The 14134-nt window shown below is 60.7% G+C and overlaps 1 protein-coding gene across 4 annotated transcripts; it reads left to right on the top strand.

Annotated features, from left to right (window-relative positions):
- Window positions 1-217: 217 nt before the first annotated feature.
- On the top strand, window positions 218-4522 carry MSRB1 (methionine sulfoxide reductase B1). 4 transcript variants are annotated; one of them, XR_014306233.1, is made up of 5 exons: window positions 227-381; window positions 1962-2110; window positions 2446-2560; window positions 3658-3827; window positions 4007-4522. XR_014306233.1 is itself a non-coding variant. In XM_082713588.1 (4 exons), the coding sequence occupies exons 1-4, from the start codon at window positions 327-329 to the stop codon at window positions 3687-3689; spliced, it is 351 nt and encodes a 116-aa protein (XP_082569714.1). In that variant the 5' UTR covers window positions 218-326; the 3' UTR covers window positions 3690-4522. The 4 variants fall into 4 exon arrangements, 2 of the variants coding, with proteins under 2 accessions (XP_082569714.1, XP_082569713.1); XR_014306234.1 differs by having other exon boundaries at window positions 234-381; window positions 1887-2110; XM_082713588.1 differs by having other exon boundaries at window positions 218-381; window positions 3658-4522.
- Window positions 4523-14134: the final 9612 nt, after the last annotated feature.

A 14134-nucleotide genomic window follows, 5' to 3' on the forward strand; every position in this document is an offset into this window, starting at 1 on the left:
CAGGTTGCGACCTGGACCCTCCCCGGCCCGGCGCAGCTCAGCGGCGCCCCCTGGCGCTCGGGCGGGGCGGCAGTGTAGGAGGCGCCGCACGGGAGCCCCTGCCGGGAGATCTCGGGGGCGGGGACTCAGGGGCGGGGCCTGCGCCGAGTCTGGGCGTCTCTGATTGTGATTGGTCCTCTGGGGGCGGGGTCTCGGGGAGCCCGGCAGGCTCTGGGCATTGATTGGTCCTCGGCCGGAGGGGCGGGACCCGGGCGCAGGCCGGGCTGTAGCGGGCGGGTGGCCTCGGGTCGGTCCGGGGGCGGACGCTGCGCTGTCCCGCTGGCGCCATGTCGTTCTGCAGCTTCTCCGGGGGCGAGATTTTCCAGAATCACTTTGAACCGGGTATGAGCTGTGACCTCCCGGGAGGATAGCGGGCGGGAGCGCGCATGGAGCGGCGGTGGAGCCCCGGGATCCCGGAAGGGCGGAGTTCACTGGGGGGGGGCGAGGGGGTGCGGGAGGACGGAGGGGCCTGGAGTCTGGAAGGTGGGGGTACCTGAGGGGAGGGGCGACCTAGGGAGCGGCGTCGCCGGCCGGGCGGCGTGCGTGAACGAGGCGGTTTCCGGGAGGAACCCTTGGGGTCAGGGTGCTCGCCAGGGGTGACGCCGGTGGCGGGGGGGAGCTGGGGAGGATCGGGATTAGGAGTAGGATTTCAGGGGGACGCGACGGAGGCTCTTGTCCGAGGGCGCCCCCTGATGATGCCGCTGCCTTTCCCCCTCCCCTGTTCCTGGGACCCGACGTACCCCTCGGAAGCACAGAGCGTTCCCTTCGGAACGCCCACCTGGGTTCTTCCCCAGTCCGCTCAGGGCCCTGGGGTTGGGCAACCGGGACAGCCGCCAGGCCGCCAGGGCCAGTGAGGTTTAACCAGACAGCCTGAGTGGAGGTGGGGAGTAGAGGTGGGAGTGGTTTGGGACTCGGGGACCCTCAGCCCTGGCCCCAGGCTTTGAGAGGCCCTGGCTGTACCCTTTGGGGCTGTGCCGCTGGTAATGGACTAATTTGGTAAAAACATGCCCACAGCCAAGACTAAGCAGTGCTTTCCCTGGGGCAGGATCTGTTGGGTGTCAGCCCTCTAGGGGGCTGGGCTGTGACACTGAGCATCTGTGGACGTCAGCTGTGACCTAGGGCTCTCCGGGCAAATACCTCCCCTGGGGCCTTCTGGCTGTGGGACCGCAGTTGTCCTCAGGCCACTCTGTGGAAATGAAGCTTCTTTCCACAGCAGCTCCCCAGCCCTCCTCGCTGCCTTCTCCACTTGCTGGCAAAGGCTGAGTGGTTGACCGACTCCGGGAAGGGCTTTCCTCAGGTGGGGCTATGGGTGCTGGGTACTCCTGTAGGGGGTTCAGGGGGTTAGGCATGTGCCTTAAGCTTGGGTCATGATCTCACGGTTCTGGGATCAAGTCTCACAGGTTTCCCACGGAGCAAAGAGCCGGTTTGCTCCGTGGGAAGCCTGCTTCTCCCTCTCCCTCTGCTTGTCGCTCTCTCTGACAAACAAACAAACAAATAAATAAATATTTAAAAACCAAAACAAAACTGGAAAGGGGCGCCTGGCTGGCTCAGCCGGTAGAGAGCGTGACTCTTGATCTCCGGGTCATGAGTTCAAGCCCCGCAGTGGACATGGGCTCCTGCCCACTTAAACAAAACAGCGAGACTAAAATGGGAAGGTGTACATCACAGGACCGCTGATGAGAGCCAATGAGCTGAGTGAAAAGCGGCTCTCCTGGGCTAGGCACATTGCTAAGGAGCACTGGGTGTGGTGTGTCCCCACAGAGCCAGGCCCGGGTTGGGGGCAGGTGGGGGTGTGGGGAGGACGTGCAGGCCACCCTGCAGACGGGCACAGTACTCTGTTCTCCTAGGCCTGAGGATTCGGCAGCTCACCCCAAAGACGCTGGAGCCAACGTGTGTGCCTTGGCCTTTTCTTCTGCCCCCAGGTGTCTATGTGTGCGCCAAGTGTGGCTACGAGCTCTTCTCCAGTCGCTCGAAGTACGCACACTCATCCCCGTGGCCCGCCTTCACTGAGACCATTCACGCCGATAGCGTGGCCAAGCGTCCAGAGCGCAACTCTCCTGACGCCCTAAAGGTGAGGGCTGCAGTGGGGCGGTCGTGGGGGTCTGGGCCAGGGAGAGCCTGAGGGCTGGTTATTCCTTCCTTCTTTGTGTTCCCCCCACAGCTCTAGGGGCTCAGAGTCATCTACTCCAGGCCTCCGGTTTTAGCCAGGCGAGCTGCACCCCCAGACTTCTGGGAAGAGCCTGGGGTCCCAATGGAAACAGGGAGTCAGGACCGCTTTCCTGCATAGGCTGCAGGATGGAGGCTGACCGCTCCCGCCTGCAGTTACTTTGGGACATGGGTGTGGGGAGGACGCCGCCTGTTGGTGGCAGGAGGGGCCATTGCATGGTTGTTTTGTGGTCTTTCCAGGTGTCCTGTGGCAGGTGTGGGAACGGGCTAGGCCATGAGTTCCTGAATGATGGCCCCAAGCCGGGGCAGTCCCGCTTCTGAATATTTAGCAGCTCGTTGAAGTTCATCCCGAAAGGTGAGCTCGCCTTCTGACCGCTGGACACAGGCCTGTTGACATTTTAGAAGCCCAGGGGCGGGAGGCATACTCTTCTCACCCACTGACAGTGACAGCTCATGGGGGCTCCAAAGCACACTGCCCGGGAGCTGCCCACGGCCACCCCAGAGGGTGGCTTCAGGGCAAGGGCTAGGGGGCAGGTGTCCTGATTGATCACATGTGCCCCAAAAAGGGGCATCTGACAGTGGATGTGGTGGAGGGTTTTCTGAGGGGGCAGGCAAGGCTGGGCGGAGGCTGAGGGTTAGGGCTGTGTGGCCACGAGCTTGCTGCTTAGCCTCTCTGAGTGGTCCCCCTCCTCTGCACAGTGGCTGGGCTCACAGAGCCCTCTTCACGGGCCAGCGTGAAGGCACCTGCGTTGACGTGGTGCCCGGGGGCCTGGCAAGCAGTGAGCGCTCGGCTGTGTGCCCCTGTGGGCTATGCGCTCACTCACTACAGGTCTCTCCCAGTCTCTGCAAAAGAGTGGTCCTGCGAAACTTTTCGCAGAATGGTGTCAAGTGAAGGGCATCTCCCACACAAGGTTCCCTTGTGCCACGACACTTTTTTACAAGATCTTATACGTTAGCACCTGTTCTCATGAACTGAAAGAAACCCAAAGAGGTTTTTCACTCAGAAGGAAAGTGTTGCTTTACTAATGTAGGAAATGTGTGTGTAGCAGGAATGAAACGTAAAAGCAAAGTGGCCTAACCCGACCTTTGGGAAATTAGGGCTCCGTGTGCTAGCAGTTTGTTGGGGCAGCTGTTTCCGTGTGAGTCTGATCCCTGGGGAGGTGGGGGGGAATGAGGGTGTCTGTCGGGCTGGTGATGACAGGGTGAGATGTGATTTGGTCCTGTAGTGGTTAGTGCTCTTTGTCTCGCAGAGGAAGGAGAGACTGGGCTCTCCTGGAGATCTTGGGGAACAAAGCAGGGCACACAGCCTCCCCCAAGCTGGGTGCCTGGGTCCTCCCAGGGTCCTCCCAGCTGCCCTGTCCTGCCAGGTGTGGGCTGGCTAGCTCATGGGATGGCATCTGAAACATGATGTAGCAATGGCTTGTGTTTCTCTTTCTCCCTCCTTTCTTTTAGGCAAAGGAACTTCTGGCTCTCAGGAACCGTAGGCACACAGCACATACCCATTCCAGCTGGACACTGCCCTGTGGTCATGCTCTGGCCATCCCACCTTGGAATTGGAACCCCAGACATTCAGACAGGGGAGGGGGCTGGCTGAAGCCTCAGGAGGTCTTGGCCCTGTGCAGGTTGTCTTTGGGAAGACAAACTGGGTTGCCACGATGGCCATAGCCTACTGCTGGGATGGGCTGGAGGGCCCCGCTTTGGGCTCGCCTTAGCCTCCCACTCATACGGAGTCTCAGAGTGGTGGGCTCTAAGCCTAGCTTGCCCTTGAATGACGGCACACCCCACCTTCTCTTCTCCACAGCCCATTGCCCTCTCCCTGCCTGTCTGGATTCACCTCCGTGGGACCCAATTCTGAGATGGGCTCTGGCTCTCACCAAAGCTCACGTCCCTCTCCCCCAGGCCATGTGCAGAGACAGAATGCAGAGGGAGGCGGCCCTTGCCGGCTGCCCCAGCTCCGGTCACTACATGATTCACTCTGGTTAAACCCTTCCAGGCAGCCAGAGTGGTGATGACCCGTGACCTGCTGGGGAGCGGGCCCAGGGGACAGGCCTTGGCCTCTCAGTTTTGAGAGAAGTCCCCCACCCCATTCTGCACCCGGGTGGGTGCCCCTTGCCTCACTCCGTCTTAGGAAAGTGGCTGTTGCCCCATTACCTTGATTGTGCAAGACAAGGGTCGGGAGCTCTGAGCCTGGAGCTCCCGCCTCCCCACAAAGCCGCGGCTTCTTGCACACACGTCTGGATGGGTCTGTGATGCCAAAGGCTGTCCCGTCTGAGCTCTCCACTGGGGCTGTCCGGGATCAATAAACAAATGGACCCTGGGTCTGTGTCTTCATTCCCACCAGGCATGCTAGGACACCTCATTTCTCATGTTCCACAGATATTTACTGAGCAGGGGCAGCCTGCTGCTGGGGATGCAGCTGTGGGACACATAGGCCTCCCCGCCCCGCACGGACTTCCGGCGTGTTCGAGGAGACCACAAGTTCCCGTCCTGTGATGGTCCAGGGCCTGAATAGCCACACCAGAGCCATGATGCGGGACTGCGTGGGGGGCGATGAAGGGGCTAGTGCTTTGGCCCCCTGGTTGGGGAGGAGGACGCTGAGGGGCAGATCATCTCAGCTCAGGAGTGACAGGTGAGAGAAGCAAGAAGGGAGACGCCTTGAGAGGGCGACAGATGCGTGCCCCTGTAGGGGGGAGGTCAGAATTCCTTGGACAAATCCCAGAAAGTGTAAGAATGGGTATTAAGGGGTGGGTTGATGGTGAAAGGAAGATAAAGTTAGATCAGGCTGAATTTATTGGTAGAGGCTCACCAAGCAGAGGTGGGAGGTTTAATGGTGCTGCTCAGGGGACGAGAGGGAGCTTGAGCCTTTGGTTGCTCGGTTGGCTGAGACATGACCTGGAAGGTGGCCTGTGCTAAAGGGAGGGGATGTGCCAGCACTGCCTTGCTTGGATGGAGGGAGGGTCCAAAGGCTTAGGGAGATGGGAGCATCAGAGCAGATCTATCCGTGAAAACCCGCTCCCTGACCTCCGGGTCCAGAGGACACACCTTTCACCATGATTGTGAAGAAGCCCCAGCATCTTCTCGAGGCCAGAAATTACGTACAGGACTGCCAGCGAGCTGGGAAAACAAAGTGCGATGGGGGTCACTGGGTCCCCAGGGGGCAGGGGTCACGGACCCAAGGCAAGGGGAGGGGTACAGTGACTGAGACGGACCTCGCGGTCAGAGCGCCAGTCAGGTCGGTGTGATGCGCTTAGAGCGATGCCATTGGCGAGCAGGTCACAGTGTTCCTGGATGTGAAACAGATGGGAAGCCTCCGGATTCTTCCTGGTCTGAACGAGCAGCCGTTCCAGGTCAGGGGAACAGAAGTCAGGTTGGAATCCTAAGAACAAGGTCCTGTTCCATCCGTCCTCAGCTCCCAGACCTGAGCCAGTTTACAGACCCAGGGAGGCAGGTCCCCTCAAGGAAGGATCTTGGTACATTGCCCAAAATTGGATAACGTTAATCTTTCTCCCAGCCTTCCCCAAAAGGACCTATACTGGGTGGCTGTGCACCGGGGAAAGGGAAATAATCAGACATTCCAGGGACTACCAGACACGCTTCTTCTGTTCCAGGGGACACACACGCTCAGTGTCCGGGGAGGGCTGACAGAGGCGGGCGGCAGCAGACCCTCGGCTCAGGCCTTCTCCCGGTGGGCCCATCGTATGGTCGTTCCCCAGTTCTGAAGGCATTGTGGGAGTGGACATACTCAGCAGCCTGGAGCACCCCATGTTGTGAGGACCAGGGCCTGGTTGCTGGTGTGAGAACGGGGGTGGTGGAGGAGGGATGAGGTTGGAATGGCCGGGGAGGGAGGGGCAGGGGGGCTGCCGACACTGTTGGTCTGTTCATCCTGCTCATTCCTTGGTGACAGGACTCTGTCCTTTCCCCATCCCCAGCCGCAGACCAGGGGTCCCTGCTGTGGTGGCAGGGTGGGGAGGAGGTCACTAACCTGTGCAGGGGCCTTTGGCTCCCTGTGGGACCTTGGGTGGAGCACTTCCCCTTCCTTTGTGGAACCCGGCCTGTCCCCTGGGTGGGGGTGGGGGGGGCGGGGGCGGGGGTGATGGCAGAGTCCCAGTCGCTCCGCCAGTCTCTGGGTTGCTCAGTGGTCCTGTGCAACAGAGGAAATTGTGCAACAGCTGGGAGGCGTCAGCACTGACAGAAAGCACCAAGGCAGACCAGGCAAAAGAACACCCTGCGGGTGGGGCTTTTTCCTGTTTGCCCCTTCCCTCAGTGTGGCAGCCTCCTGCCCTACAAAACACCTCCCTCGCTGCCCTGCTGGGGGCCGGTCCTGATGGCAACTGTGAGAAATACTTCCCACCCCCGCCTGGGACAGCAGGGGATGTGTCCTCCACCCCATGATTCCAGCTCCTACCTCTGCCTGACTTCCTCCTGCAGGAACCGCTCTGTGTCCCAAGTTGGGGCTGCTCTAGTCACTGGGATCATCATCAGCTCTGGGGCCTTGCCTAGCCCAGCCTTTGATCTGCACACTAGGAGTCTAGCAGCCAGCATTGGCCAAGGGCAAGCCCACTGTAGGTGAGCAGAGACTGAATGCTTAGTCACTTCCATGGGGGACAGCATCCCGAGTCTCTCCCCTAACCCTCATGAGGCAGGCCCTCATTCTGCAGGGGAAGAACAAGGCTCAGAGATGAGGAGGGACTTGCCTGAGGCCTCAGGCTCTCTCTGCACACAGCTGTCCCTTTCCTCTTCTCTATGGCCCAGATGAGAAGCAGTGGCTCTGGGAAGGTGGTGACCACCTTTTGAGCACAGTGGGAAGCAGCAAGCACAAGGAAGCTGCCTAGGGGTGGAGCCGTCGGAGTGGTTAGCAGCAAACTCCAGGCCCAGGGCTAGGATGGACTTTGCTTATCTCTCCCAGCACTCCTGGCTCAGCGTGTCCCTGAGTGAACCCGATCCAAGAACAGGCTGGTCTCCTGCAAACTGGGCCGATGTATCCGGGACATAGCCCTGGGGCCGGCTCTCCAGGGCCAGATCTCTGGCAGGGTGGGCTGAAGGACCCGTGTGTGTCTGGAGCTGGTGAGGCTGGGAGGGATGTCGTGAGAGTGGGGCTGCAAGCACCCATCCAAATGTCCAGGTCCCCTGGCAGCGGGGAGGGCTGGAGGCAGGGTCCTTGGAGGGGTGATGGGAGAAGGGTGGGCCCAAAGCCCCGAGGTCCCCTTTCCTCTGGAGCCTGGATATGGATGGCTATGAGCAGGGTCTGTCTGCCGGGGCCGGGCGGGAGCGAGAGGTCTCCTGTGGATTCATAAATCCCCCCACCCTCTTCCTCCTGCTGGGTTACACCACTGCCTTTGGCCTGCAGCCCCGGTTCCTCCTTGAGAAACAAAAGACTCTTAGAGCCCAGCTCCCACCACCGCCCACCAGTGCCCCCTTGTGTGCCAAGCAGATCCTCCAGGGCACAGCCTGGCAGCCAAGGGTTCTGCTCAGTGGTGGAGGGCTCCTCCGCTCTGCCAACACCAGTCACCAGCAGCCCGCAGGCCGGTGCACGCAGAGGCACCAGGGCAAGGGCCTGGCAGGAGAGAGAGGACATCTGTCTGGGATCCCACGGCAGAGGGCAGGAGGGAACCGACCGTGAGCCTCACTCACGGCTTTCTTTTTTCTGAGTGACAAGGACCAGGGAGAGCCGTGTCCCGGGTGGGGGTGCTGCCGATGCCCAGGTCCCAGCAGCCCCCTGACTCCAGCCAGGTCTGTCTGTGGGCCAGGCCGGCAAGGGGGAGGTGGCGCCCAGAGAGGTCGGCGAAGGTCACCGCCAAGCCAGCCACCGTGCCCCCACCCTCATACGAGGTCCTGGTAGGGGACCCAGAGCGACGACCCCCTCTGAGTCCACCCGTGCTCCAGGATCCCTCCCCAGGCAGGGACGCAGTGACCGTGTGCACACCGGCTGGCAGGGGGCGCGCTCGCTCCGCGCTGCGTGTGCGCTGGGCCGGGTCCGCGAGGCCCTGCAGTTCCCCGAGGCGACGCCAGGGGGCGAGCGGCGGCATCTCCGACGACGGGGCAGGGTCTGCGCTGCGTCCAGCCCGGGGCCCCGCGACCCCGAGGCGCTCGGTGATCAGTGCCAGCGTCGCCCGGCCCTAGGCCACGGCGGCCCAACCTGCCGGTACCCGGCACACAGGCTGGTGGCTCCTGGCGTCCGAAGACGCAGGGACCCCATTTGGAGGCTTCACGAAAGCGACGGGCGCAGGGCAAGCTGTCGACGAGGCCAGAGTGCGGGACGGAGGTGGGGGGTGGGACGGCTGCGGGGGCGCGGGTGCTGCTCGGACGTTCCAGCCCCTCCAGCCTGGCGGGACCCACCGGCACCGACGCCTCCCGCCTCCTCTCCCCGCGGCCCTGCCACCTCCTGGCCCTCTTGGGGCCCCAGGTTCCAGCTTCCTCCTCCCGCGCATCTTTGGCCACGTCTGTCCCCACAGCAGTGAGAGCCCGAGCTGGCCTCCCCCTACCAGTGTGATCTTTGCAAAATAGCAGTCAGACCAGACACTTGCCGGGGTGCTTCCGGCGGCTCTGCTGGCTCTGGTCCCACAGACCCCACTTCTCCAGCTAGATTTCCACTCCATGCGTGAAAGCAGTTTCACGCCGTGTAACCGTGCAGTTCCCGCTATCCACACCCCTGCACACGGACTCTTCCCCTGGGCCTCGGGGCCAGCCAGGCTCCATTCTAAAACATGCTCCCTGCTCAGGCCCTCTCCAATTTGCTGTACATTATTCCTCATCCCCTTCCTGTGTGCTAGAATCCTTCTAGAAGCTTCTCCTGGTGGCTCTCTCCTTCCCCCACACCACAGGGTTCCTGGGCGGGTCTCCTATACATGTGTATAGACTGGGTCCCTGCTGTCCCCTTGCAGGTCTCACACCTCCACAGGTCAGAGACCACGGCACGCTGACCTCATTCCTTCCCAAAGGCTGAGCCCCGCGGGAGGCTTCACCTAGTAGCAACTGAGGAATGGATATCAGATGGCACTGCCTTCTGCTCACTCCCTCTGTAGGGACCAGTGAGCCAAACTACACATCTGTGTGAGTGTGTCCATGGTCTGGGCATACAGGGACCATCCTACCCTGGCCCTAGGGTTCAGCTTACCAGAGTTTAGAGGCCAGAAGCACAGACAAGACCTTCGGTGGGCCTCCTGTGGCTGACAGGAGGGGAGGGGCCGAGGGTTACCTGTAGACAGGCTCCCTCCACCCCAAGCCCTCACCACCCCCCAAGGTCTGTCTCCAGACATGATTTGTTCCTTGTAAAACCACAGAGATTATCCATGCGTCAGCCCCTGTCTTCATGTCTTATCATGTTTCATCTCCAGTGAGGACGTTTACAAGCTGCTCTTGGCTTCAAAGGGCTTGGCAGCTGCGTCTCAGGCCCAGGACCAGGCAGGAGGTAGGGCCCTCTGGGTTCTGTACCCCCAAGGCAGGCTGCCCGCTCCCCTGGGCTGCCCCCTCTGCCTCGGACTCCAGTGGCTTTTTGCTTCCTTAGTCTCGGCACTGTGGATTTTTGCTGGGCCCCCATCTCAGAGCCAGAACCCCTGGTGTGTATCTGGAGGTGGGGGGAAGGCAGGGAAGCTGGAGTCAGAGGGAGGAGAGCAAGGGCTGGGATAGCAGGCAGAGTCACTGTTCTCTGAGGGGGGGGTAATGTGTGTGTCAAATTTCAGGGTCCTCTAGCCAGACCGGGAAGCCCGAAGCTTAGGGCAGTGGGGTCTGCTGGGGGAGTGGGGAGTTTGAGGCGTCTGCCCCAGGATGCTCTGCCCTGGCATCTGGGTTCTGGGTATCCCTTGAGGGCCAAGCCCAGCAAGACTGGCTGCATGCCTGTCTGTGTGTCTGTCTGGCCAGCTGTGGTGGTGGAGTGCTTCCCCTGGAAATGAGGGGTGGATGGAGTGTGGCCTTCTCTGGTGTCCTGTCCACTGCCAAGGCTGGAGCTGCTTCTGGGACTAGGTCACTGGTGGATGGAAAGCTGCACACTTGGGGCTTCCCACGTTGGGGACGGGGACTGGGAAGCCTGTGGACACCCCCCACCGTGCACAGCTATGCACACATACAACCCACATGCACACATGGTCCTGTGGCCTCGGCAGAAAGCGGAGTTCCCGAGTCTGCATTAGCTTCCTTGCTCCCAATGGAACGTGCTCACCATCATTGTGTTGTCCACGGGGACTCTCACCAGGGCATTGATGGCTAGACCAGAGCCCCAGTGCCCTGATGGGGCCACTTAGATGATACCCAGCCTTCCCCATGATGCTGAGCCGCTTCTGCATCCCGAAGCCTGGCTTGGGGCTGTGATGCTGGAGGAGGTGGGGTGGGGGTGGGAGGGTGGGGGCAAAGAGAGTCCTGTTTCTATGAGACCCTTTAGATCGATTTTGAGCATAAAGGCTGTTGCCAGTGCTTGCCTCTTGCAGAAGGGGGACTGCGTCCTGGAAGGATTGTTATATTGTTATAAAGGGGGCTGATCCAGGCTGGTTAGGGAGAAGCAATTTGCAGGGCCCCATGGTGGGTCCCAGGGGCCTGCATCCCCACCCACTCCCGGAGAAGCAGGGGACAGTGGCAAACAGCCCTCTCTCTGTGCTGATGGCTCCAGGAAAACCTAAGGGAAAGCAGTGAGGGTGGCTGGAAGCCAGCTGGTGGCCCCCCCTGTGCAGGAGAAGGTTCTGGCCCCTTTCAGTGAACCCCATGGCCTTGGGCAGTCTCCCTGTGGGTGTGACCCCTCCTTTTGGCTACTTATCTCGGAGGCCCTCCTTCCTCCCCATTCCTGGCCAAGGAAACGTCTTTCTCCATCCCTCCCATCCAGGGAATCTCGTCTACCTTGATAAAGCCTTCTGTGCCCCATTGTCCCCAGGGGGAGCTGGTCATCAGGAAGCCAGGTCCCCGGAAAGTCTTTCCTCCTCAGTCTCGTCTCCCAGGAAGATGAATTATGAGTAGTGAGGTCTGCCAGGGCGAGAGCAGCTTCAGGGCATCCCTTCTTGTGCTGGGGTCCCTGTCACACGTCCACTGCCTCCTTATCATAAAGAGATTGGGAGCTAGGCACCCAGAGAGGTGGGGGGGGCAGTGTCATCTTTGCTTTCTAAGGTAGGAAAGTGAGGTTGAGAGGGACTTGATGCCTGTAAGTTCCCCTGCTGGGGGGGGGGGCAGAGCTGGGCTTGACTCAGCCGCCAGCACAGAGATGTCCTTGCTGTCACCCTGCCTTGTGCTGCCCTCCCCACCCCATCCCCCGCCCACCGCTCCCTACCAGAGTGAGGTGGGAGCAGTGGGCTCCGGGGGCCGGGGGTGGGTAGTGGGTAGATATCGCTTAGGGGTCCCCCTCTAGGAGGAAACCGCATCCTCTGTGCTCAGGCAAATCCGGCATCTGAAGTGGAAACACCCCACACAAATCAAGGACAGCTGGGCCTGCCCTTGGCCGCAGCCGTCTCCTCCTGCCCCCCTCCTTGCAGGCTCCAGAAGCCCAGCCGACTGCCTGCGGGAGTGGGTCTAGGGGGTAGGGGTGTGGTTGCAGGGAAGGGAGTCCCAGAAGCCCCGCATGTGTGAAATCTCCCCCAGCTGTGCCCCGCGGAGGGAAGGACGACGCAGTGTTAGTAATCACTTTCCAGAGTGCGGCAGAGGCTTACACACCCCACCCTGCTGCCCCTGGGACTCCCCGCTGGGGGTGCCCACCCTGGGGAGGGCACAGGCTGCGACAGGGTTGGAGAGGAGCATGGGAGGAGTGCACATATAGGTTCTTTCAGTCGTCTGCACACGTGCGCATACACACACACACACACACACACACACACACAGAGCCAGTCCACTAGTCATGCAACAAACATTCGTGAGGCCGATTCCGAAATGCCCAAATTCAACCTTCAAAAAGATTCTTCCTGAAAGACTAAACACGGAGTTGCCGTGTGACCCAACAATTCCCGTGCCAGATACATGCCCAAGAGAAAGGAAACGTGTTCACACGAAAACTTGTGTGTGAACATTCCCAGCAGCGTGATTCCCAGTGACCAAACGCCGGGAACAAACCGGTGTCCCTCAACAGACGACTGGATCACGGAAGGTGGTCCATCCGGGCAGCCGTATGAAGGAGCAAGGCTCTGACACCTGCCACAATACACATGATCCTTGAAGACATGATGCCGACAGAAAGCAGCCAGTTGCAAAAGACCACGTGTTGTATGATTCCACTTCCAGGAACGTCCAGGACAGGCCAATCTGTAGAGACAGAGAGCAGGTGAGCCGTTGCAGGGGGCTGGGGGAGGGGAGAATGGGCAGCGATGGCTGATGCGGCTGGGACTTCTTTTCGGGGTGATGAGTGTATTCTAAAATCTACTGTGGTGACAGTGGCACATTATGAATATACTGGAAACCACTGAACCCCACGAGCTAGCTGGCTCAGCGGCATGGTATGGACGTGACCTCTCAGCAAAACTGCTACTCAGCGTCAGGTCTGAGGTCTCCATCTTACAGAAAAGGAACAGGACGCTCAGGTCGAGCTCCGAGAGCACACTCCCTCTTGGAGATGGCCCTCTGCTCTCCACCCCTGCTCCATACTCGCTGCTGCTGCTGTCCTTGGGCTGCTTGCCTGACCACCACCTCTTTCAGAAAGCCTTCCTTGACCTCTCCCTCCAGTCACATCCTTCCACTAGCTGTCTTTCTTCAAGTGCCCACTGGGCGCTAGTTTCCGTTAGGTGTGGGGGTACACTAGTGAGCATATGTCCCAAGGCTGCTACCCTGAGTGTCCCCAGATCTGCACCCACCCTTCACTCAACAGTTGGATGGTGTCTGGAAAGAGGGCAGCAGCTAGTAAACTGTCTTTGTTCTTGGCCTCATTCCCCTCCCCCCAGAAAATTAGTGTCCTGCTGTCCTTGATAAACTTCTGGAAGGTCCTGAAGCAGGTGTGTGGGTGGCGGGAGGGCTGGGGGTCCTGAGGAAAAGGTACTCTCCGTGGGAGGAACAGCATGAGTGAAGAAGGAACAGCATGAGTGACAGCTGGGAGGTGGAAACCCACTGTGCCTGTGCTGGGCAGGGAGGCAGAGGGGACACCACCGTTTAATGCTGGATTCGGAGCCCTTGAGAGATGCCTGCTGTGACGGTGGGTGCTGCAGGCGGAGTGGGACCTCAGCCAGTAGAGCTCTAAGGAGAACCAGGCTGTTTGGAACAAATCCCCTTCTAAGCTAGATGAGAAGAAGAACTTCCTGTGACCCTGTGTGTATCAACCTGCACCCCAGACAGTGCTGTGCCAGCAACCCGCCCACAGGGATCCTGGCTGAGTCTTGCCCTGACAAGCAGGTGCACGCCTGGTGTCTGGGTCCTGGGCTGGGGCCCTCATCAGCGGTCTTCACCCCATTGGCTCTGCAGAGCCCCCTCGGTCCAGGGCTGCTTCTGGGTGGAATGACTGTGGGTCAGGGAGGCCCCTGCCCCTTGGAGGTACCCCAGGTTTCTGGGACTCTAAAACGGTAATCCTACTTGGCGACCCTCTCCAGCCGCCAGGGCTGTGACCCTGACGAATAGCAAGCCGACTGTCAGCAAAGCGCGCCCTCTTCTCCCCCTCGGACTTCCCTCGACGCCCGGGAACCCCTCTGCGCAGTAGGGCCCAGGTCCACCAGCCTCCGTGGTCCACTGGCTCCGCCCGCGCACCTGCTGCTCCGCACTGGTCCGGGAGGGGCCGACATCCGTCTTCTAAGGCACTTCAGTCCTGTCACGGCTCTGAGACCTGACCCGTTGCCGCAGCATCCAGGCGCGTAACGGTGATGATCCTGGAACCGAGCGGCCTGGAGCCCAGGGTCTCCGAGAGGGCGCGACTGCGTAACCTCTGAGGCTCCAAATTGCGCCTGGGCCTCCACCCGCGCCGGCGAGTCCCAGGTAGAGCAGTGGTCCAGGGGGTGGGGCCACGGGGCTGGGCGGGGCCTCTAGGCCCCGCCCCCGCCCTCTC

This window comes from Mustela nivalis (assembly GCF_964662115.1).
Source record: "Mustela nivalis genome assembly, chromosome: 19".
Classification (NCBI taxonomy): domain Eukaryota; kingdom Metazoa; phylum Chordata; class Mammalia; order Carnivora; family Mustelidae; genus Mustela; species Mustela nivalis.